This window comes from Orbicella franksi, chromosome 10 (genome assembly GCF_964199315.1).
Source record: "Orbicella franksi chromosome 10, jaOrbFran1.1, whole genome shotgun sequence".
NCBI lineage: Eukaryota > Metazoa > Cnidaria > Anthozoa > Scleractinia > Merulinidae > Orbicella > Orbicella franksi.
Genome location: NC_138154.1, coordinates 24,429,196 through 24,451,912, shown reverse-complemented (window position 1 = coordinate 24,451,912; position 22,717 = coordinate 24,429,196). Strand labels below are relative to the sequence as shown.

At 38.8% G+C, this 22,717-nt stretch overlaps 1 protein-coding gene across 3 annotated transcripts; it reads left to right on the top strand.

Annotated features, from left to right (window-relative positions):
- The first annotated feature begins 165 nt into the window (after positions 1–165).
- Positions 166–21,178, top strand: LOC145499352 (oxysterol-binding protein-related protein 11-like). Of its 3 annotated transcripts, none has more exons than XM_081478864.1 (24): positions 166–652; positions 875–891; positions 2,274–2,379; positions 2,569–2,616; positions 3,171–3,252; positions 3,766–3,845; positions 4,051–4,311; positions 5,400–5,441; positions 5,646–5,675; positions 6,780–6,827; positions 7,498–7,525; positions 9,912–9,945; positions 11,722–11,772; positions 13,220–13,389; positions 14,280–14,413; positions 14,927–15,012; positions 15,195–15,276; positions 15,830–16,013; positions 16,678–16,788; positions 17,488–17,551; positions 18,077–18,299; positions 18,761–18,922; positions 19,270–19,335; positions 19,739–21,178. In XM_081478864.1, exons 1-24 carry the CDS (start codon positions 536–538, stop codon positions 19,844–19,846), a joined length of 2,334 nt encoding a protein of 777 aa, XP_081334990.1. In that variant the 5' UTR covers positions 166–535; the 3' UTR covers positions 19,847–21,178. The 3 variants fall into 3 exon arrangements, with proteins under 3 accessions (XP_081334990.1, XP_081334989.1, XP_081334991.1); XM_081478863.1 differs by having other exon boundaries at positions 860–891; XM_081478865.1 differs by lacking the exon at positions 11,722–11,772 and having other exon boundaries at positions 860–891.
- Positions 21,179–22,717: the final 1,539 nt, after the last annotated feature.

Sequence of the window (22,717 nt, the reverse complement as noted above, 5' to 3'; positions counted from 1 at the left end):
TGTCACTTTTATTTCAGAGGAATTACCTTAAAATATCAGCAAAATGGTGTTAACTTGTGAGAATCGTTACAAGCTTGTTGTATGCGAATAATAAAGAAAATCTGATGACTAGATTTTCTGCAAATACATAAAACCGATTTTAAAGGCCTGTTTATTTTTATTCGTGTTGCTATGGCAACGGCACATACGTCAGCTTAACCATCAAAAAACCAAAGTTTGTGTTTTTAACTTGCTTGCTGCCATTTTTGGCGACCGAGAGATCAAGGGTTTTAGAGAAAAAGGTGAATGAAACACAGGTATCAAAAACTGTGTTCAGCCACCTTAACTTAAGGCAATTTTCGCAAAAATTTACTGCTAAAAAGCTTTTTTGTTACAATTTTTTTCCCCGCGTACTAGTAGTGACGCGGTGAGTCGCACCCATTTTGTAATGCGTCGGGATGGCGTGACTTGGCGTGACAAAACGACAGTTCTCTACCCCAGAAAGCAGACTAAGTAGACATGAAAACGAGTCCGCCACAATACAGCACCAGCCAAGATGGCGGTCGCTGAAGATATTCTAAAGGACCCTTACTTTGCCGACCTAGATATCGACCTCAGCCAGTTCTCAGAAGAAGAAAAGACCGTTATTCTTGGTGTTATGCAAAAAGCCAAGGTAAGCATTGAAAAAGCTGGAAATCTTTGTTTGTATTTCAGGTTTTCCCGTGGTAATCATCACGTGTTTAGGTATTCCGTGTTTAAATTTCGTCGATCCTTTGGCTTGTCCGATAAAAATTGATGTTTAGGATTTTGTTCCTCTAGTAAGAGAACTTGTTTGCGTTTTCGTATCCCCTGTGTTTTTTTTTTCTCATCTTAATTGTAGGTTCTTGACCAACAGGATGAAGATAAATTTAGGTAAGGCATTTCTTAACCAGTATATGTGTAGTTAGATTGTGCCTTATAACTTAGAGATGATTTATAAAACAAGTTCTGATATAATTTCAGTTCAAAAAATAGACCTAGTGAAAGCGCATATCCTGATTGGCTGATAAGCCGTTTTACTGCAACTCTACTGGAGAAAATAATATTTCCATCCTGTTCACGACATTTCTGTATTCTTCTCGTGGTCAGTGTGATAAAATACGGACTAAGTTTTTTTTTCGCAAAATTAATATGGTGCTGAAATAGGGAGTTTGCATACTAAGCTCTCTAAATTTGTTTGAAACTTGTGACGGATAACTGGAGTACAGAATATCTCACAGAGCTCAGACTCAGAGAAGTTGATTGTTTATCATCTTTCCATAACATTTTTTAATTCTTGACATCTTTTATTCAGTGATTTCGATTTAATTGCTTTTCCTGTAACCTGACAATGAAAACAAGCAACACTGGCTGGGGATGAATGATCCTTCTGAGATGAATAAGCCATCTGAGACAAATAATTCGTCTGTCAGATAAATCTTTCTAGGCATAAATTCAGTTTAGATTAATTATGTGGCAAAACTCGTCTTTGGCTGATTTGTATGTCAGTATGTCTTCAAGAAGATGATTCAAATGAATCAGTTGTCTTGAAGACAAATTTTGCCACATAATTCATCTTAACACCAGGCCTGGTTGTTTGAAGGCTGAATAATGTTATCCACCCAACAAATTTGCTATTCAGCAGATAGATCATTATCCAGTTGATTTGTGTTAATAGAACAAACCAGGCCATGTACTGGATATTGATTTAACCAGTGGATTGAGGATTGCATTTTCTCCTTTTGAACAATGTGGGCCAGATTTTTACACACAATATAATTGTCTCAGATGGATAAATTGTCTCAGATGGATGAATGATTATTGTCTCCTAATATAAATTCAGCATTGAAAAATTTGTCCCTAGTATAAATTTGGCCATTAATGTGTAGTTCCAGAAAATATCCATGCCTCCCCCATGGAAGAGATTTTTTCCAAGATCCCCCAACCCCTCTGGAAATTCCAATTAAACTTGATACATTTCTTTAAATCTAATGGTCTTAGAGAACCCCCCACCCCACCCCCCCCCCCCCAGGAAACTCCAATCCCTTCTAATTCTGTGGGGGGAGTATGGATATTTTCTGGTACTGCACAATGCATGGTATGCATGTTATTTCAGATGAGTGATTGGATACACCTAGCATATAGCCAGTGGCATTGTGATTTTTTTTTACTACTATTCAGCCACCTAGGTTATGTTGTCTAATTACTATTAATATTAAATCCTTGTATATTCATAACTTTTTATTGCAAGAGGGTTTGTGACGTTTTTAACTCAGGAAACCTACAGAGGGACAGCTTAGCAAGTGGACCAATCTTATGAAGGGCTGGCAGTTTAGATGGTTCACTCTAGATCCTGATTCTGGATTGTTGGAGTACTATGTGGTAAGAATTAATGATCAAGACCTCAATTCTGATTACAGTGTCAATACATTGTCAAATAGTCATGTGAAGAGTATACATTAATGAAAGGAGGTCATGAACCATGAGAAATTGTAGCAAAATAATATTATATATTAAGATGCTATTGTGATTATTTTGTGATTATGTTGTAATTGATCTCTTTGTACCCAGGACAGGGAGAAGAAGAAGCTGGGGCCTCGAGGATCAGTTTATCTTGGAGTAAGTGTATTGAGAGTCACTGTTTTTGTGAAACTCCATAGGGAAATCCAGGGGAAAAGTGTAGGGGTTTGAGACAATACTTCTTATAAGGACTATATCAGGGTGACACTAGGGAATTTAAGATTATGGTATGGCTAGGTTGTACATGTAGCTCTGTTGTTACACTTCCGGTGACATCATCACATGCTTCGCCATGTTGATGTTGCGTGTGTGCACTTGATGTACATGTATGATGTGGTATGATATTGCTTAGTTAGTGGTGTGATATTGCATACATGTGGATCTGCTTTTTGCCTCTATTTCAAAATTTTGCCAAATACAAATCCTTTTATATGAAAATGAGTTTGATTTTTTGTGGAAACAAGTCCAGTGTGAAGAGGTCCCTTGGTGTTCGTTGTGTCAAATTATGTTGCTCAATAAGATCTTTGAATTTTGAGCTGTAATGCCTGTAGGACTTCATGCTACTTTGTCAGTGGGCAATTGTTTGGTGACTTATTTTAACTTAGCTGATGTTTTATCATTTTTATTCATTTTATTTGTGATGTTTTTAATAGGGAAGTATGATTGCTCCCAGTGATGAAGATTCATTCACATTTACTGTTAGTGCAGCCAATGGTGATATTTTTAAACTCAGAGGTAAATACTGTATATGGTACACTTAACTTTCCAGACCATCTGCACCATATCTTTTTTTATTATCTGTGACACACCCTACACTTGCACCTCTGCCGAGTGAGGAACCGATATAAATTTGTCCAGGCTGGTTAAAGTCTGCATCAGGTGAGTGACCCATACAACTGGTCATGAGCTTATCTTGGTTTCTGTAGCATTTAGCAACTGGGGTGTATTTCTACTTCCTCCTGGATGGAATGCTGGTCAACCTCCACCCCTCCCCCACCCCACCCTATATCAATCTGCTGACTGGTACCCACTTAATATACACCTTGGCAGAGAGAGACCCTGTGTGAGTAAAGTGTCCTACATGAGAACACAATGCAATGAACCCAGTCAGGACTCAAACCAGGGCTGCTTTATCTGCAGGCCAGCATGCTTATCATTAAGCCACCTTGCCTAAAATGATAACTAATTGTTAATTATTTTGACAGGACTAGTATACTGACAAAAAATTAAAATTGCTTTATATTTCAGCCAGTGATGCTAAAGAAAGACAGGACTGGATAAACAAATTGAGAAGTGTTGCTGAGTTTCATACATCAAGTATTGCTCAGGTGCTGGTTTAGGCTTTATTTAATATGTAGTTTTAATCAATGCTAGTTTTCATACGGTAAGCAAGGTTTGTCATTTCACATTAACTCAAGTCAGCTGTTTAAATGGAAGTGCTTCAAGTTCTTTCAATCTTCACTCAGCAAGGCAATATGATTTTCAACCTAAAACTTAACCTGTCCTTGAACAGTTGTTTGAATCTCTTGCTAGGCTGCCCCACCATTATATGCTACATCTGGTTTTCCTGCACCACCCACTCATTCAACCAGCGCTGTGAAGCACCCAGCAACAGCTGCCTCATTAACTGGCCCCTCTACTGTGGTAGCAGCGGATAAAATCAACACAGACTCCCCTAAATTAGCCCCTAAAACCTACCACGTACCTGAGAAAATCACGGCAGGACTGTCCCAGATCAGAGATGAATTGTACAGAATAGAAGATCAACAAATGGTTTTTATTGATCAGTTGGAGGTAAATGTGTGGTGATTTTTTCTTTGAGTACATTTTACAGTACATGACAACTTCAGTTTGGGATCGACCAGCACTTAAGTATTTATTACAGGAGGCATTCTGACCTACATGTAATGATTAATGTGCTTGACTCTGGGGTGAAACGTCTGGATTTGAGCTCCAGTAGGCGTTATTGCAGGGGTGGGTTGGAGTAGGGTGGGGTGGTGGTGTCCTGCAGAACATTGCAGGATTAAATCCGGTAAGTGACTGAAGCCTGATACTTTACCTTCACCCTCTGTTTGTCTTGGTTTCCTGAATCACTTTGTGCATTCTTTCAAATGATGATACATAGGTTCTCCACAATTTCCTCCCAACTGGCTACAGGTCTGTTGTGGACTGACAGTTCATTCTGACAGGTCACCTCACCTAAAGAGAGTTGCCCTTATTTCTGCCTCCATGATCTGCACCATGTTCTACTTAGCCAGAGCTCTCACGGATATCTTCCTCTTCCTTTGTGGATAATGCAAACTAAATTTCATAAGCATGAATTCAGAAAGAGTACATAGACTTCAGCTCATCAACAGCAGGGTAGTCTCAAAGTTTTGAAGTAGGCAACTTTATTTTTAGTGTAGATGGCTGATTTTGCCATCTTTTTTGTAAAAGGGTCAAGTCTACACAAGCCAAGTGGCCCATCAGGCCGGCACTCATCTCTGGTTTCCATTGCATGAAGCAACTTTTAGTGTTTCTACTCCCCCCTTGGTGGGATGCTTGTCCATTGCGGGTTTACCCCCAGCATTGATATCGTCGGTACCCATTTCTATACCTGGGTGTAGAGAGGCACTGTGAGAGTAAGGTGTTGTGCCCTGGCATGGGCTCAAACCTGGACTGCTTGATCTTTTTGTAAAGAATCACACACTCAGATAAATAGCCAAGCAGAGTATCTGGCTGAGATCATGAAGTAAAGTAGATGTTAATTTTTGTGGTTGGCCAGCTATTTTTGTCAACCCTGATCAGTGGTGCTTGTTCACATATGCCATGTAAAATGTTTTTGTTTTGTGGTTCAGCCAGTTGTTGTTAAATTGTGGGTAATCATAGTATATTTGTTGCAGGTAGAGCCAACTGGTGAAGAGTCACTTTTTCCATTGGATAATGTAAGCTTTGTTAATCAATGGAACAAAAAGTGTTAAATTCATAGTCTATTATTATTATTATTATTATTATTATTATTATTATTAATTATAATTAATCTAGTAAGTGCATTCTGATAGTTGTTGTCAGTTGATGACAGCACATGAGTCTGCTTTTCCTAAGCAATACTGGGAAAATATAGTTGTACGTATTTTTGTTTTTTGCAGGATGTACTTATTTTAAAGGCAACTGCACAGGTAACTAGGACTGGATCAATCATTAAACAAAACTATGAAACTTTTGTACTCACGATGAACTAATTTTTGTTGTCTTAAACTGAACTGCCACTTGTGTATAGGACCTACATGTATACATACATTTCTTGGCTACTTCTTTTGAGCATTGGTCTGAACAGTAGAAATCATAAATCTTCAGATACAGTACTCTCAGCACTGTTGTTTTTGTAAATGCAGTTAAAAGCAACAATACAGTTCACCATATAGGTTTTACTCTCATCATCATCATCATTGTCGTCATCTTTGTCATCATTGTCGTCATTGTCGTTACAGGCCTTATCGCACCATGGGACACATAAGGCCTTAGGTTTTTCTCGAGGGACCAACATATGAATTGAAAGAAGCATATTTGCATAACTATCTGGAGGGCTGTGTTGTCAGAATTAATAAATTATTTTATTTTATTTTGTTTCCCTGTAAATGTAAGTAAGTAACACCTGGTGTAAATAGGTAATGTACATTGTAGTATCAATGTAGCCATAGCAGAGTACTTTGTTATTGTAATTTATAATTTGTGATACATGTAATTTGCTAAAGATCTGGAGGACAGTGTTACCGACTGTAAAAACTATTTGAAAACTAAATCGAACTGCTATGAATGCTGCTATGTTAGCTTTCAGCTTCTAAGCACAATCATGCAACTTTGGTTTTCTACTTGATGAGCGCTATAACTTAATTTAAAAAACGAACTCAAATCAATCAGACAAAGACTGTGAGGGCCATAGCCAGTCTGAGGCAACCGAGGCACTTACCTCAGTCATTTTTTTTGTTTCTGTAGTTTCTTTTTTGAAGGGTGAGAGTGAAAAAGCTGCTAGATACACTGCACCTGTAGGGAGAGAATTTAACCATGGGCATTGCATTAGTCATAATTTGTTCATGGACATTTCTGGCTACTGCCCTGAAAGCATCTTCTTTCAACAACAACCTGTAACCACCTGTAGTTAGTACATTTTCCTGCTCTTAGCTTTGCCTTTAGTTCTCATTGGGTCGTAATATATCCTAGTTGACACAGATAAAACTTTCCATGTTAAATTAAAAAGTTTTTATTAAATATTTCTGTTTCAGTCTGCCCTTGGTACTCTTCACCATTGCTTCTCCATCCTTCAAGGGCAGGTAGGTTTTTTGTTTAAGTACATGTAAGTAAACTTGATGCTATCAGTGGTTTAAAATTTACATGTGTACAGTATTATGTTGAATTATTTTATCTAATTTTTGTGCTGTGGAGTTTTGTTAGAAGCATTACTGTAAGAAGCAATCTCTTGAAGTGAAAGAGTCCAGTTACGATGTCTTAGATTCTGTAAGTCGTAGACTACCTGTACAGGTATTAATTTTGCGAGAGTACTTAAGGTTGAAATTAAATGTTTGCTTTATAAGAGTGTCACAGCATAATTTTGAGGAATGTTTTTTTTAACTATAATTAGTGAAATGTGATTTTAAAATGAATTGACCTCTCTGTTTTTAATCCAGTTGTCAGAACATTTCTTTGTTCCAGGTTTTCTTTTCCAACATAAAAATAATTAATAAGTTTTGACGAGATTTCAGTTTTGCTCACGACAGGTTAAGTTCGAAACAGTTATACTGAAAATGTCAAATTTTCCCTACCTTTTGGCCTGCATGACGTTATTTTTAGTGAAAATGTTGTAGAACATCAGTTTACCATAGTTGATGAATTTCTTTGTAATGTGGTGACGTTTTTAAGAAACTAGTCTACTAGTTAATCACTCTGGAATAAGCGAATATTTGGGTAGCTGATTGCTTTGTTGTTTTTCTTTTGTCTTTATAGGCTGCTGAATATCAAACTGAAGTTCCAGGTATCTGTGTTTGACTTATTGTTCTCAAACTCATTAATAATCCATCAACTCTAAACAAAGGAAATCATGACCGTTACAATGTTTGGATATCTGTTCTTAATTGGCATAGATTTTTACGATTTTATTTCTCCGCTTTCTCCATAAATTTGGTTTCGATTGAGAAGATATATCAAGCAATCAAGACAGTATATGGCCACATTTTCAAACACCTCGAAGTTCGTCAAAATACTCCGCTGCGCGTCGTATTTTCAACTCTCTTCTCAACGTTTGGAAATGTGGTCAAACACGGCCTTTCGTGTTTGTTACAAAATTATAACTTCTTGCTACGTTTGGGAACAGGTGTACAAGATCCCCCACCCCCCTACCCTTGGCAACTCCGCAGCAGAGGAGGATAGACTAGGAATGAACGGAAAAAAGTGAACGAGAATGACTCGGAACGAAAGGCGCATCCCCGTTCCTAGACTATATCATTCACCTCCATTCTCGTCCCCAGAGCCGTTTGTCTCTTTTATCCGGCGGAGCCTTGGCGCAAGGAAAACGTAGCTTTGTAGACTCATGATTCGATTGGCTAGAGTCTTGAAATAATTGATTTTCACTAAATCAACGCTGGTTTCCTTCCCGAAAATGTTCACTGGTTGATCTCTAACTCAAAGCGTTCCATGGGGCACGAATAAACAATCTCTTTTTAATTAATTTCCGTCGGCGCCATGTTAGAATTTGTCTGAATAGTCCAAATTGGCTTATTGTGGTTACATGGTGCGTTTTTTTCCTTTGGTTTAAAATGAGCTTAAATATCGCGACACAGAAATTCTTTAAGGCTGCACTCGTCACGCAATCTTAACTCCCTGCACGGGTGGCAAGCCATGGAACTCCCGCCATCTTCTTTACGCGAGAAAACTTATAAATAGCAACGGTTTGACGCTCCTGGACCACAGCGAGTTACGTACATCGTTATACTAAGAGAAATATTCCATGTTTGTTTTTTTGATTTTTCAAAGTTTCGAATAAATATTTTCTATTTCTCCCTATTACAGCTGACAGGGGTCCTCCTGTTAATACGTTAAACAGCTTAAGCAGTTAAAGTACATTTAACACTTCACAGGATCCCTTCACATCTTTTAGGCAGCACGGTCTAAATGTTTTAGATGTGTTGAGTCCACCACGTTATTTTTGAACCTTGAGATCCATGTGATGGTCATTACAATTATGTTTGAATTTTAACATTGTCTCCCGCTTATTTCATTAACATATCCCTCAGACAACATTGTGTATATTTAAGTTATCTTCGTGTCTTGGTACAAAAACTGGTGGCTTCAGCAACATACCTCGCGGTTACTCGCGGTTTAGTCACGAGTCAGTTACAGTTTTCCTTTTTGAAATTACGACCATCTCAAATAGATATTTAACAAATTTGCTTGAATAAAGTTGTTTACAAGAAATGCCTGTTATTTTTTTTAAATTTTAACTTGGCTCTGCTATTTGGCAAACGTTGCCTGACTGGTATAATGTAGCAATTATTTTGGCGTAAAACAAATTTAGGTCGGAGACAAATACCTTTGGACTCAATTCTCTGATGGATGACACGTACGTATTTATTTATGTCAGCTCACTGACGTAGTAGGCACAGTGTGAATCATAAATTATTCACCGTATACACTGGCAGAATTAGTTGTATAAATGTGTTGCCACCATGATACACAATTCTCTATTTTTGAGTTTTATTGAAACTGGAAAAAACATGTTGAGATGGAGTCAATCGCTGCCTTAATTTAGTTGACGAGATTCTGCTTAAAAGAAACGGTGAGTTTCTCGATTTCTGCCGACATGCACGGCAAATTTGTGTCCAATTTTCGTCTCATTATGCCCTCCCAGGTGAAAATGTTATTGTGAGAATTCTTTATTACCCTAGAAGCGTGTTGAAAGTGCTCTCGTATTTGATGTCTTTGTCTGTGAATTGCGTCGCATGTGTGTGTAAAATAAATTGTCAAATTTGTTTTCTTTTGTGGTAAAACCCACGGAATCGTCGTGTCTTGGTTAAATACTTAAACGCAAAGGGCAAGCTTGAATAGAATCGTGGTCACAGCGAGAGTAATTATTTTTGCTATTGAATGTTTGCTGTTGAAGGTTTCAGTAGCAAGTTTCAGCGTCGGCTATTTTGTGTGATTAGGGAGAACTTTTCTCGAAGGTAAAAGTTATCCGAGACCTTTATTGTTGCTGGTCCCGAATGACGATTACGAATTGCGCAAACGGAATACGATGTAGTTGTTTCCTGCGCGGGCTGGTGGCTGTTATTTCAATTTACATAACTTTATGCTGAGTACAAAGCAAAACATTACTTAATATGATAAATATGTAAAAATTCGTGTCTATTTTTCTCTCTTTCCAGAGCAAGATTGGCAACAACAGGAAGCAGTAACAGAGTGAGTATGGCACTTGGAAACCTTTTTTTTTACCGTTAAGTTTTTCTTCGTAGCTATCCGGTGTTATAGTCAAGCTATTGTCAATATCATTTACACAAGTTTTCTGGTTGTATCTATTTTCACTAGGGGCACGTGTATGTAGTTGTGTGTTATCTGTGATTGAGAAATAACCGTGTCCACTTCAGTCGTATATATTTTTACGCTTTTCGACTTCCTGGTGTTGTTTTTATCATACTCCATAGCAGTTATTTGTTAGTACGTTTCTCATTTTCGTGTACTTTTCTCAGATTATCTTCGGTTTTGCTTCTCCAACCGCTTTCAGAGGTTCCTCTCTACCTCCGGACCCTCGGGTAGAAATTGCACTTTCTTTAGTTTGGAAAAATTAGCGAGACTGAAGGAAAAATGGACAGGTTAAAATTAGCAGTGAGCTCTCGAATTATACTTTGCTTTAAACCTCAGTGCTCGCTGCAGTAATTATAAAAACGAAACTACTGATCTGATCTCTTAGGAAAAGAAACGTGAGTGCGACAGAAAAAATGAAGTATTTTTCAGTCAGTGTAGAGCTAACAAAACGAACCTTTTGATACACCACAACTCAGCCTGTCTTTGTTTATCCTGATGTACGAAGCCTCCCGATTAAACAAACAATTGTTTTAGAGAAAGAATGACTAAAGGTTTGCTGAAAGCTCCAGTAGAAAAATTTTGAAATTTTTGTAGTCTAACAAACGTCAAAACGGTGGAATACTATAAATTTATTCATTTTAGAACAGGACATTTTTATAACGTTAGGAACACATTTTGATTTTACAAACTAACCGCCCTCGAGTGTCGGAGGTAATTCGCATGTCTTTTAGTTTAACACCACCACGCTAAGCCATTGGTTTAAAAATTTCGCGCCGCTTTGTCATCCAATCAGAAGGGAAACCAGAACCAATCGTGACTCACTCGGACACGCTTTCCCGCGCTTCTCGTCGGCTGCATCTATTTACTTCGAGTTTTGATTGGTTCATTGGATTGCTTGTGTCCTTTGTGATTGGCCAGAGGGACTAACTGGTTTTGTTTTTTCAAACGAATTGTGAAGCGTAGTAATGCGAAACCAAAAAAATTTCGATACTCCGAAAGCGAAGACCGCTCTGAGGGAAATGATACCGGTCGCGATCATGTCCTTCCGCAGGCAATATTTCTTGCACTTTGGATGTTACATTGGTTTAAAAAAAAAGAAGTTATTAACTAAACGGTGCTTGAATACAGTCGATCTCGCAGGCCCTGTTCTAAAGCTTTAGAAAAGTAAAGTATAAATGAAAATATGAAAGAAAATACTTTTCAAATATTACTGAATGTAAAGTTTAAAAAAAAAAAACAAACCTTCATACACTACGGTAAAAGACGGTAAATCTACACTTAAATCAGAGTTTGACTTGAGACTGCCCTGCTTTCTGTGCTCCTTCACGTGAATAAATTCATACCAAATACGATTCCAACCTCGTACCCAGGATCTCCCTTCTTCCCGCCCAAGAGGGGTGGCAGTAACTTGAGACACTAGGAACGAGTTTGCACTTATACACGGTGGTTGCAATCAAATCTAAAGTTCTTTTTGTGCTTAGCTTCCAAATTTAAAAGACCTCACAAAGCTTTCAACCCACACGGTGGATACAAAGCAAGGACTGTAATTTTTTTTCCACCTACAGCCCAAGATGCTGATGTAGACGACCCGCTAGTTAAACAGTTAATATAAGTGATAACAATGGCTTATTTAAAGGTTAAATCATTTGACAGAATTCAACGTGAGAACAGTAACTACCTTATGAGTCGGCGACGCCTTTTGAGGTAAAGATATGAAATAATTGCAATTCGTTTAATTAATCCTGTTCAACATTAATAGTCCTCGGTTTTGCAGCCCTAAAAGATGGTTACGAAGGCGTTGCGTGACAACCTGAACAACAATAAACAAGTGGCGCTTTTCGTAGCACTTGAAGAGGCTGAACTTTGTGTTACGGTGGGGTTGCTAGGCAACACGCACGTGCAAACTCTAGTAAGCATGCAAAAGTTAGGAGAGGTTTCGCAGTTTGGAGACTGAGTTCCTGTAACATTTTCCAAAATAATGATAAAATTAAGTGAGGATTTAAATACTAACGGGACCTTGATGAAAATGATATTTGATCCCAGGTGAGCGGCGATATTTGACCTAAATATACCCAATACCGGTATTTTTAAATATATTCTGCCTTCAAAGCCATCTTAAGGGATGTAAACCTCCAGTCAGTGAAAGCCTTGGTTTAATCATGGTTGCCGACGTTATTTTAAATCTGAAGAAGTGTGACATGTTAATCTGTAGTGTTACTCCAGGTGTAAATAGTAGTTTTATCACAGTTTTGTCAAAAAGGCTGAGAGCGAATTTCTAAACTTGAACTTAAAAACTAAAGTAAAATGTAACTCGTAAATTGTGACCGGGATGTTAACCACACGGATTTTTAAAACATTATTTTTTCTTTATTTTATGTTTTCAGCAATTTTACCGCTAACATTTGACAACGGTGTGTCTTCAAATCGCTAGGACATGACGCCCCAAAGAGTTTTTCTTGTTTGGCCAATTAAATTATTATGACACTGGAAAAAATTACAATTTTAAAATATTCATAGCCTTAACGTCATATTTTTGTTCTCGAAGTCTTTGGAATCATTGGGAAAGAACCTCTTGGGATGTAACAAAAAAATGCTGTTGTAATTTGGATCTAATAATGTTTTCGTGTTTTTAGATCTAAAACGTTCAATTAAAATCATCTTGAAAATGTCTTGAATGCCTTCTAGACCAAACGTTATTAAGTTTCAACCCAAAAGTTCTCTTTGTTCATTAATGATTGAAGGGGACGATAAGAAGGCGATATTTGGTTCGATTGCGTCGTTGTAGAGGAATAACACTCTGTAATGAATAAATAATAAAACTTCACGCTTCGACAATAAGCGATGAATTCGTCAACTCTAGAAGAATCGGCCGATACACACAACATTTACCATAGTGTTATTCCTCGGCTGATTTCAAAAAGGTAGTAAGTAATTATCGTATCGACTGCGAGGGATTGAATAAAAGCCGTATCAAGTAGCTTTGATGTAAAAGACTGACGAAATCACGCTTTCCTCATTGGATGCGATATGTTTATACAACAATAGAATGCGAAGTTTTGTAATTACGGTTAAGAACTCTGTAGGATGTGAAGGGTAATATAAGATATTCAGTTTTACACTGTGTAATGTGGTAATCTTTTCCGCTTTGAAGCTTAAAATCGCAAGGAGAACGGACTACAGGAGAAAGTCGACATTTTGGGTTCCACAAGAATCCTTCTACTCCAAAGTCGCAAAGGAAAGATGTTAAAAATACGGAAATTACCGAGAATTCGACAGTATCATGTTGTGAAAAAGCGAGAGCTGAGATGAAATATAACATCGGTGAGTAGAAAGAATTTAATTCTTGAACTCAGTTTGAATGTGATAGCGTTGTAACACACTCTTACACAATCGTTTAGGAAGTGTTTAATAGTTGAGATGTCTGCTACATTTTGATTCATTCATTTGCATATTTGTATTAATATTGTTTACTCAAACCGTCAACAGAAAATCAATTCTCTACAGTACAGTTGAATTTTGGAAAAAATCACAAAGTATTCTCTATTCTTGACCGCTTTTTTAAATCACGCTGTTTTATTTCATTCCTGTTGGTTCACGTATTGCAACAAACCAATATTTATATTTGATATTTCCTAGCCAGTCAGCTGGTTCTGTCCGGGCCGCTTATTATGATTTGTAGGCCCTTTTTTGGGGCACAAACGTTTTCAATTTTCATCTGTGGAAGAAGCGACTCTCTGTGAGTCATAGAATCCAGTTCTGGTCATGAATGTGGACAAAAAAAGCAGTTAAAATTGAAGCAGAGTTTTTTTTCCGCCAAAGATTTTCAGTTTTCTCTTCTGAAAGAAGCGATTTAGCGTGAAATGTCATCGAATGAATCCAGTTCTGGCCAAGGATTTGAATAAAAAGCTGATTAGACTGTTCACAGCCCTCTGTTTTCTCGTATTTTTATTCCACTGTTGAACGCGCGGATCGAATCGCGAGAGAACTGGACGCCAGCACAAAACGGGAGACTTGACGGGGTAGGGGATGGGGACCGAGTGAACAGTCTAAGAGCTGATAAATGTGAAGTAGAGAGTAGAGGAATCTTCGGTTATAAAACGATCCGTCAAGAGGAACGTTATTGACTTCTGTGTCAATTCTAATAGTACGTAGGCTTTTAGCCAGAACAGCAAACTTGATTCTCAATAGTTTAAATGCTATTGTCCTTTTAGGTCACACAGACGAGGTTACTGACGAGGAAGCATACTGTGTAGGAGAAGAGCCTGAGAACCAGTCGGTAGAGGAACACAAAAGCGTTATATTGCATCTCCTCTCTCAGCTCAAGCTGGGAATGGACCTAACTAAGGTACCTAGCGGAGCACTCCTTCAGTGTCACTTTCTTCTCAGAGCAATAACGAAACAATATTTTGGCGGCATGCTGACGTGACAACATTCAAAGACTTTTTATGTTCTCTTTTTATGGTCATTTGAAGGGGCATGAATGTTTAAAACTCCCAAAAACTGTTTTTCATTAATAAAAACCTAAACATAATGGTATGATATGTGTGGCGGAATGTTAGCACTGTTTTACCAAACGTGTAGCTCTCCACAGATGATAGATAGCCGTGTGACTGTCACAGCCCTAACTGTTTAAACAGTGGTTAATGCTATCTACCGGATAAATCGCTATCCAGTATATAAGTTTTACTGTGCTTTCCACTGGATAGTAAGTGATTTATCTGTTGGATAGCGCTATCTACTCAGTTTGAACAACTGGTCAGTAAGCCAATATAGTAGGTGTTGGACTTCTTGGTCGCAGTTGGTGCAGCAAAAAATACATCCTCTCCATCTTGTCTTTACTTATCTGTTGCTTCTCCAGGTTGTCTTACCGACGTTTATTCTGGAGCCTCGGTCGTTGTTGGAGATGTTTGCGGATTTTTTTGCTCACCCTGATCTGTTTGTTAAGTAAGTATCACACATGTGGTCTTTATCTTCTTAATATAATTAACTTCTTAATGTGCGTGTTACCTTTTTCTGTTTAATGTTGTGTTCCATTTTTGACTGTTTGTCCAGCTGAGAGAAGTTCAAATTATTTCATCACCGACAGCTTGTTAGTTTCAGTTGACACGTTTTTATTGCTTGTTCAGAATTCCTGATGGACTCACAGCAGAGGATAGAATCTTAGCTGTTTTAGAATTCTACTTAACTTCTTTCCATGCTGGAAGAAAGGTGAGAGGTTCAAAGTGTTATTGTTGTACCTCTACACTAGTAGGGGACTTCAGATTTTAGTATGACTACGAGATCGAGAATATTATGACTTTTCAATTCTTGTTTGCGGGCTTCACGTTCACATGTCACATACCCATCTCATCCTATGAGCTACCATCCCTACCTTAAACCAACATGAAAAGCGAGGGCTCTGAAAACGTCACTGGTTTGAAATTCGAAAATCGTACTCTTCCTATATCTCTTACTCGTAGTCCAATAGAAAGGTCTGCACGGTCTTCGTTGCCCAGAATACATGTTCTGTTTGCACTTTACAGTGAGCCCCCACACACTACGCGAGGGAGGTTTTCACTATGTGACTAAAAAAGAAAGCACTTTCTTTTTTTATTTATTTAACATCAGGGACGCCCTTGATTATTTACGTTTGTAGCCCAAGAAGGTTGTAGCAGCAACCGAAACGTCCTGAAATGATTTTTTAAGCCAGTGGCAACATATTTTTATCGAATGTAAAATCCTATTGTTGTTTTTGAGACGGTAATGGTGATTTTGTTTTCAGGGCGCTCTAGCCAAGAAACCTTACAATCCTATATTAGGAGAGACGTTTCATTGTTCGTGGAAAGTGCCAAGCACGTCAAATCCCAAGCAGACCTCTGCTAACAGCGTTATCGACCACACTACCACTGCTACGGATGACGGCAAAATAACATTCGTCGCAGAACAAGTATCCCATCATCCTCCGAGTGAGTAGGGTGTTCAGACTGAGAGGTTGATAACTTATAGGAGCTAAGAGACCTCACTTAGCCGCCAACACAACACCTTAGATACTCATAAAGTGGCATTTTGAACGACTTTGTTTTGAGTAGGAAACTGGATTGCCAAACTCACTGATTACTTCACGATCGTGACGGTGTTTAGATATCTGATCTTAATTAGAATAGAGTTTTACGATTTTACCTCTCCCTTTTCTCCTTAGTTTTAGTTTTGATTGAGAAGATATATCAAACGTTTAAGACAGTGTTTGACCACATTTCCAAACGCCTTTAATTTCGTCAAAAATACTCCACTACGTGTCGGAATATGTTTGGAAATGTGATCAAACACGATGTTTAAAGTTCAGTTTGATATATTATTTCATTATTGGCATACATTTATGATAGTTTGATTTTTGCGTCGTCAGAACAATTATCAGCAGGCGAACCTCAAAACTTGGCTCTGAGACTTAGGCAAGGAAAACAAAAGTAATTTTTCGCTTATTCCTCAACCTCCATGTGATTTCTTCGGTCTCATTTCGCTAAGAGCCGGCGTCAACTTAGATTTTTAATATATCGAAATTGCTAAGGTTCTGCGAGTTAAGCCGAGTTTAATTTAACTGTGAGTGTTTTTTCTTTATTTCTTCTTTTGTAGTCTCTGGATTCTACGCCGAGTGCCCGAGTAAGAAGCTCTGCTTTAATGCGCACATTTGGACGAAGTCAAAGTTCTACGGCATGTCTATAGGCGTGGTGAATCAGGGAGTAGGTAAGAGGCTGGATCAACAGCTATTTTCTCCGTACAATTTTCAGTACATTGTCAAATGGACAGGTGATAAAAATAACAAACATCATCAACTTGCTATAGATTTGCAGTGCAGAATTGTTTCCATCCAGTCTCTTTTTATCCAAAAACTCTCAAACTTTATAGCTGACAAATACTTGAGAAAAAATCAGTAGTTCGTGGCAAGTCTGACGCGGCGTTTCGTCTCGGCCAAGACACTCTTCAGAGACCGTGGAAATTTGGAAATGCTGTGGAGACTTTCTGATTTAGTTCTCCTGCCCTGTAAAAGATTTACGAATACAATTGTAGTTACCGTCTGGAAAAAAGTATGAAATTTGTCCAAACTGTGGTATCTCGGCCGATTATCGAATCAGTTTCTTTATTATATTGCTAAATGCCTCTAAATATGCAAATAACTTGGGTAAAAAGATTCTACAGGGCAAAAGAGAACCAGGATTTCGGAGAAGAGGTAAAAAGGATGGAAGAGGCACCTCGTTTCAGAATTGGTTACCTACATTAGTGTAGAACTGTTTAAGAATCGTTTTATGTTGTTTCTTGATCTCTCTGCTCCTGCTTGGTGTTCGGGTGTCAGCCTCAGATGTTTGTTGTTGTTGTTGTTGTTGTTGTTGTTGTTAACGTTTTAAGTACACTCAGCTTACCTGCTTATTTGTTGTCTCTGCTTAGGTGTTATTTCTCTGTTAGAGCACAATGAAGATTATGTCATAACGTTTCCTAGCACATACTGCAGGTATGTTGAGTCTGGGATTTCCTTCTTGATAGTAGATCTATTGTTATTCTTAAACTGTAGATTTTTTACACCTAATCGTAACTTTTTGGTACGCTTCGGTGGCTTATCAGGTAGGTCGAGCAATAGTTTGTATTTTGTGAGACGTTGTCGAACCAAAATACCCATGGCGAGACCAAATAAGCCAGATATACCGCGAAGCGTATCGAAAAATGTGCGATTAGGTATTAACTGTACCCAAATTCGGCCACGCGACCATGATACCGCAAGATATCCCGGCTTCTGATTGGCTTATTGCGAATTTGGGTACGGTAATGCACAAAACGCGCGGCGTCTGTGCGATGGCGGCAAGAAAACCTCTTTGTAAACTTTACGTGACGACAGCATGAACAACAAAGTTGCTTTTTCGATTCCTGCTGGCCTCATAGTATGCCGACTCGGACTGCAGAAACTACTTACAAGAATAGATTGGGTTATTTCAAAACATACTAGACAAATATTTATGACATCATGTGATACAACTTTCAGGTCAATTTTAACCTTTCCCTGGGTGGAGTTAGGAGGAAAAGTTCACATCACATGCGCAAAAACTGGTTACAACGCGTCGGTGACGTTTCACACGAAGCCGTTTTATGGCGGGAAACTTCATCGAGTCACGGGTGAGGTGAAGAACACATCTACTGGACGAGTGATCTGTAAAGTGAATGGCGAGTGGAATGGAAAGATAGAGCTCAGTTTCACGAGCCATCAGGTTTGTTTGATCAGTTTCTAATTTCTCTTTGTTTGAGATAAATTTTAGTAGGCAAGTATTGGGAGTCGAGAATCAGATCAACAAGTAGAAATTATTGTCGTTTGAATCAGACGGAGATTCCTTCTCCTCAGTAGCATGCGTCTGACAAACTTATATAAATGTGTACGATAATCTGATGGTGGCTGTGTCATATAGAAATGACAGGAATTTTTGAAGTTGATGGCAACCATACAAATGTCTGCAATCCTTTGAAGCAGTTTGATACGCATTAAAACTGAATTTGGCGATGTTTTCAAATAGGGTGTATTTCTAAATATGACCAGGGCCAAGATCGGCGTATAAATTCTTATACAGTTGGGGCCATGAAAACGATGCTTGAAACTTCTCTGAAAGTGACGTCAACTTCATTCGAATTATGGCAGTATAAACCATGTGTGAATTATTTTCTTTGGCTTGTTTAGGAAGAACCCAGGATCCTGGACACGCAAACACTTCCGGTATGTCGTAAGCGAGTTTGTCCTCAGGCAAGCCAGGGAGAGTTTGAGTCCCGTAGGTTATGGCAGAAAGTTACGCATGCGTTGAAGACTGATGACATTGAGTCGGCCACGTCAGCTAAACACGAGGTGAGAGTAGCGCAGATTGTGGTGACTGTGGACCTAATGATCTCTCAACTGTAACTTTTGGAAAATTTGTTTTTACTTAAATACAGTCCTTTGAACGATTTTCAGGAATAACTGGGTTACAATAGTAACCTTCCGTTGCTGAAGACCATCTATACAAAAACTCCGACTACATCATATAAGAGAGAAAAATAGCTATATTTGCTGGGCCTGACCGTGTAAATTACTCAACGCGATCCTGGTGACTGGCCACAGACTACTTTACTGATCTGTTAACTGAAGGTTTGCCTCCAAGTGATCATAAAAGCCTCGAAGAGGTGACTGAACTTGTTCTTTTTTTCTTCTTTTAGCTTGAAGAAAGACAAAGAAAAGAAGCCAGAGAAAGAAAAGATTCTGGAACAGAGTGGAAAACAAAAGTAAGTTTTTTTCCTCGCTTGTTGAACTTGAAACATTTCAGTAAAATACTGAGGGATTATAGTTTTATAACCCGTTAATGGTACTTCATGAAAACCTTTCCGAACATTAACTGTTGCTTAACCCACAAATCGCGGAAAAACTGATCGCGAACTCGTCTCCGAGGATCTACTGCACCTTTGAAACCTTCTGCTTGGATGTTGCTAAGATACAGGACGTGTATCCGTAGTAACAAGCTGTGATAAACGCTTATTGTTTTTGATTGGGCGAGATAAATCTGAAGTTATTGCTCACCGTTACAAGTAAACCGCCCTTGTGATCGTAACCAACTACTTTTTCAACAGCCCTTAGCTTGATGTGGGTATTTTTTCTGTGTGCGTTTTCACTGCTTGTTTCCTTTTTCAGCTCTTTCATCGTCATGGTGACGGATGGATGTACAACAATCACATGAAACTGTCAGTCAAGCCCAGCGAAGAACAAGGATCCTCTGCATCAACGGAACCGACAGAATGATAACACGCTGGGTGTACAAATGCTCTTGACATTGCAGCTTGATTCGCGCCTTTTATCAAAAGTTTCAACAATGTTCTTTTTGGTGCTACATCACGTTTCTCAAACGCTCTGAGCAGAAAAGAGAATCGAGCAGATTGCCATCCTGTCAATCAATGAGATGACATCTTCACTGTCGGCTAATTAGAGAAAGCCGCTTTGTAGGACGAAAATTTGGCCAACATGGCGACGACATTGTTTTATCGGAAATGCTGGAACTCGATTCTTGATATCGATTGTTTCCGCTTCACTGGGTCACTGGGTTGTTTGTACCGTCTGGAGAACAATATTCATGAAAAGGGCAAAGAAAAACTCGCTTAGAGCATGAAGGGTAAGATGGTTAACTTCCCATATAGGCCTTGCTCCCAAGGTAATTCCTCGTGAAGTTATTTTTAGACACGGTGCCTTAATCTTCCGTGGACAATGTGACACGCGCGTTGCGAGGATTGTTTCGTGGACGATGAAAAAGCAGCATGGGCTGCTCACTGCGAATAAGCCGCGTCACAGGATTGGCTATTTCTAGGCCCTCCCGAGTTTTGGTCTATTTATAACTTGAGAAGGATTACTTTGGAAATGTGGCCTATATGTGGGATTAACTCTCTCACTCTTCATCCTCTTTTGGTTGAACCAAATTGCGTTAAAATGAAAAGCAAGGACGTAAAAACTGCCTTATTTAACACACAAGCTTACATTTTACATGCAAAAACCAGCAGGTATATATTTCGCAATAGCTTATGCACCGCATGTAAGTACACTTATAACTTCACCAAACCTTCTTAGCTAAGCTAAGGCACCGAATATTCTTTTTGTTTTCCAAATGGCCGTCTTGTAATTAAGGTCTCTTGTCTCTTGGGATTCGTTATGTAGGGAGAGGTGTTGCGTGGCAACGCAAGTAACGGCTATATGGAAATCGCGTATCATGGTTATGGAATAAAGCGTTCAAACACACTATTCGAACTTTTTAAAGTCGGCGAGGTTAGGTGTACACAAAAATATTTTTTTAAGCCGAGAAGACTAGTCCTTAATTCGACTGCTTCTCTTCGACAAGAACTGAAAAAAAAGCTTTAAGTTAAAGTGGAATGCGAACGAACTGAACAAATCTATGAGAAATTGTTCTCGATTACCAGCCGCTGTTAAGGAAAGCTACACCGAACTCTCTTCTCGAGAGGATTCGAGAGAGTGGCGAAAATTGAGCCTATTGCAGAAGGCCTCATAAAAAAACCTTGCTGTAATAAGAGTTCCGTTTGGGAATTTCACAGAGTAATAATACGGCAATAAAAAAATCTTACACCTTGATTCCTTGTATGGTATATGGTATGTGGTAAAGCTATCGACATTTTAACAATCTCCTCACAAGACCTAACATTTGTTAAATAGACAAGTGTTGACAGTAAAGATAATCATTTAGCAAGTTAGGTGGCTAATTCGCAGCTATCGTTAAACTAGAATATATGATGAACAGGTGATTTCTCAACACTAACACATCAGTCGATCAGTTAGAAGAAATAATCTTTCGGTCTTGTCATAGTCTTTGTTATCAAGATCGCTTGCAGAAATGAATTATGATCATTAATGATCATTAAAATATTTTCTATCATTTAGGAAAATTATTTTTATCTGGGACTATTTTATTACGCGCAAACGTCTTTTTTAATCTTTGGGAGAGTACATGCATTGTAAAAATCCGTTTCATCGCAAATCGAATTGATTCATTGAAATGGCCATCTTCGCAGACCCAGGGACATTGGTGCGAAGTCAAAGCGATAAAGAACAATGGGCGAAGAAAATTTGGATAAAAACGTCCCTGGGGACTGAGTCCAAACAGCTATGTGAATGTTGGCTTATGATTGGGCAGGAAAAATCTTTTGTATTTTTCTGCAAAGTCGGCGGATAGCAGGCGGCACAGTCCGTTTCGTACTTCTAATAAGAAGCCTACGCAAAGCCTCGTTCGTTCGCCATATTTGTCTTGCCTGTTTGGCGAGATTTCGCTTCCCGTTTTCTGTCCAACGTTTTTCTACCGATTTTCTCCTGTCATGCCTACTTTCCCTTAACCTCACTAACTGCACCGGGTCTCCTAGGATAGTAAGTGGCTTGGTTCCAGTCTAGCGTTGCTAGACGTTGTATTGTATTGGGAAGACCCGTCAGATAAACGCAGCTTGAAGTTGATTTCTACAGGCTCCTGTTGATTTCAGTCATCATCCTTGTTTCTAGGATTTTGATATTTTCTCTGTACATCTGGCTTGTGAACAGGCTCTCCAGTGACGAATGGGACGAAAGAGACCCACGCTTCCTCTGTGGTTATTTTTGTCACAACAAAGACGGTTATTACGATTAATATGCGTAAAATGACGTTTACGGCAAATGGCAAAATAGCTTTTGCTGTTCTTTTCCTAGCCTTTTAGAATATTTGTTCGAATAATTGTATGTTTTGTGAATTGGAAACTTAACTTATCAGAAGCAGTCTTTGCCGTTTACCGTAAACGTCCATTCAAAACTTTCTCATGTCCCTAGTTGGCTGATTACTTGGATCTCAGACTCTCCGTGCGATCCGTGTATATGCCTTGCATACGGTGGCTGCTCCCGCAATACAAGCAGCAGTCACTGAAACCGAGTTGTCCTACCGAAACGACAGGATAAAAGTCTTTTTCTTCCGCGGTAGCTCAGGGGCGGATCCAGGATTTTTCTTACGAGGAGGCGGGGACACCGCTAAGGAATAGCGTAACTGACTGGTGAGGTAAACAAATTTTAAATGCGAAAACGAAGAAGGCTTCATCTCGGAGAAGGGCGGGGGTGCGGACCCCCTGCACTCTCCCGCTAAATCCGCCCCTGGAGCTA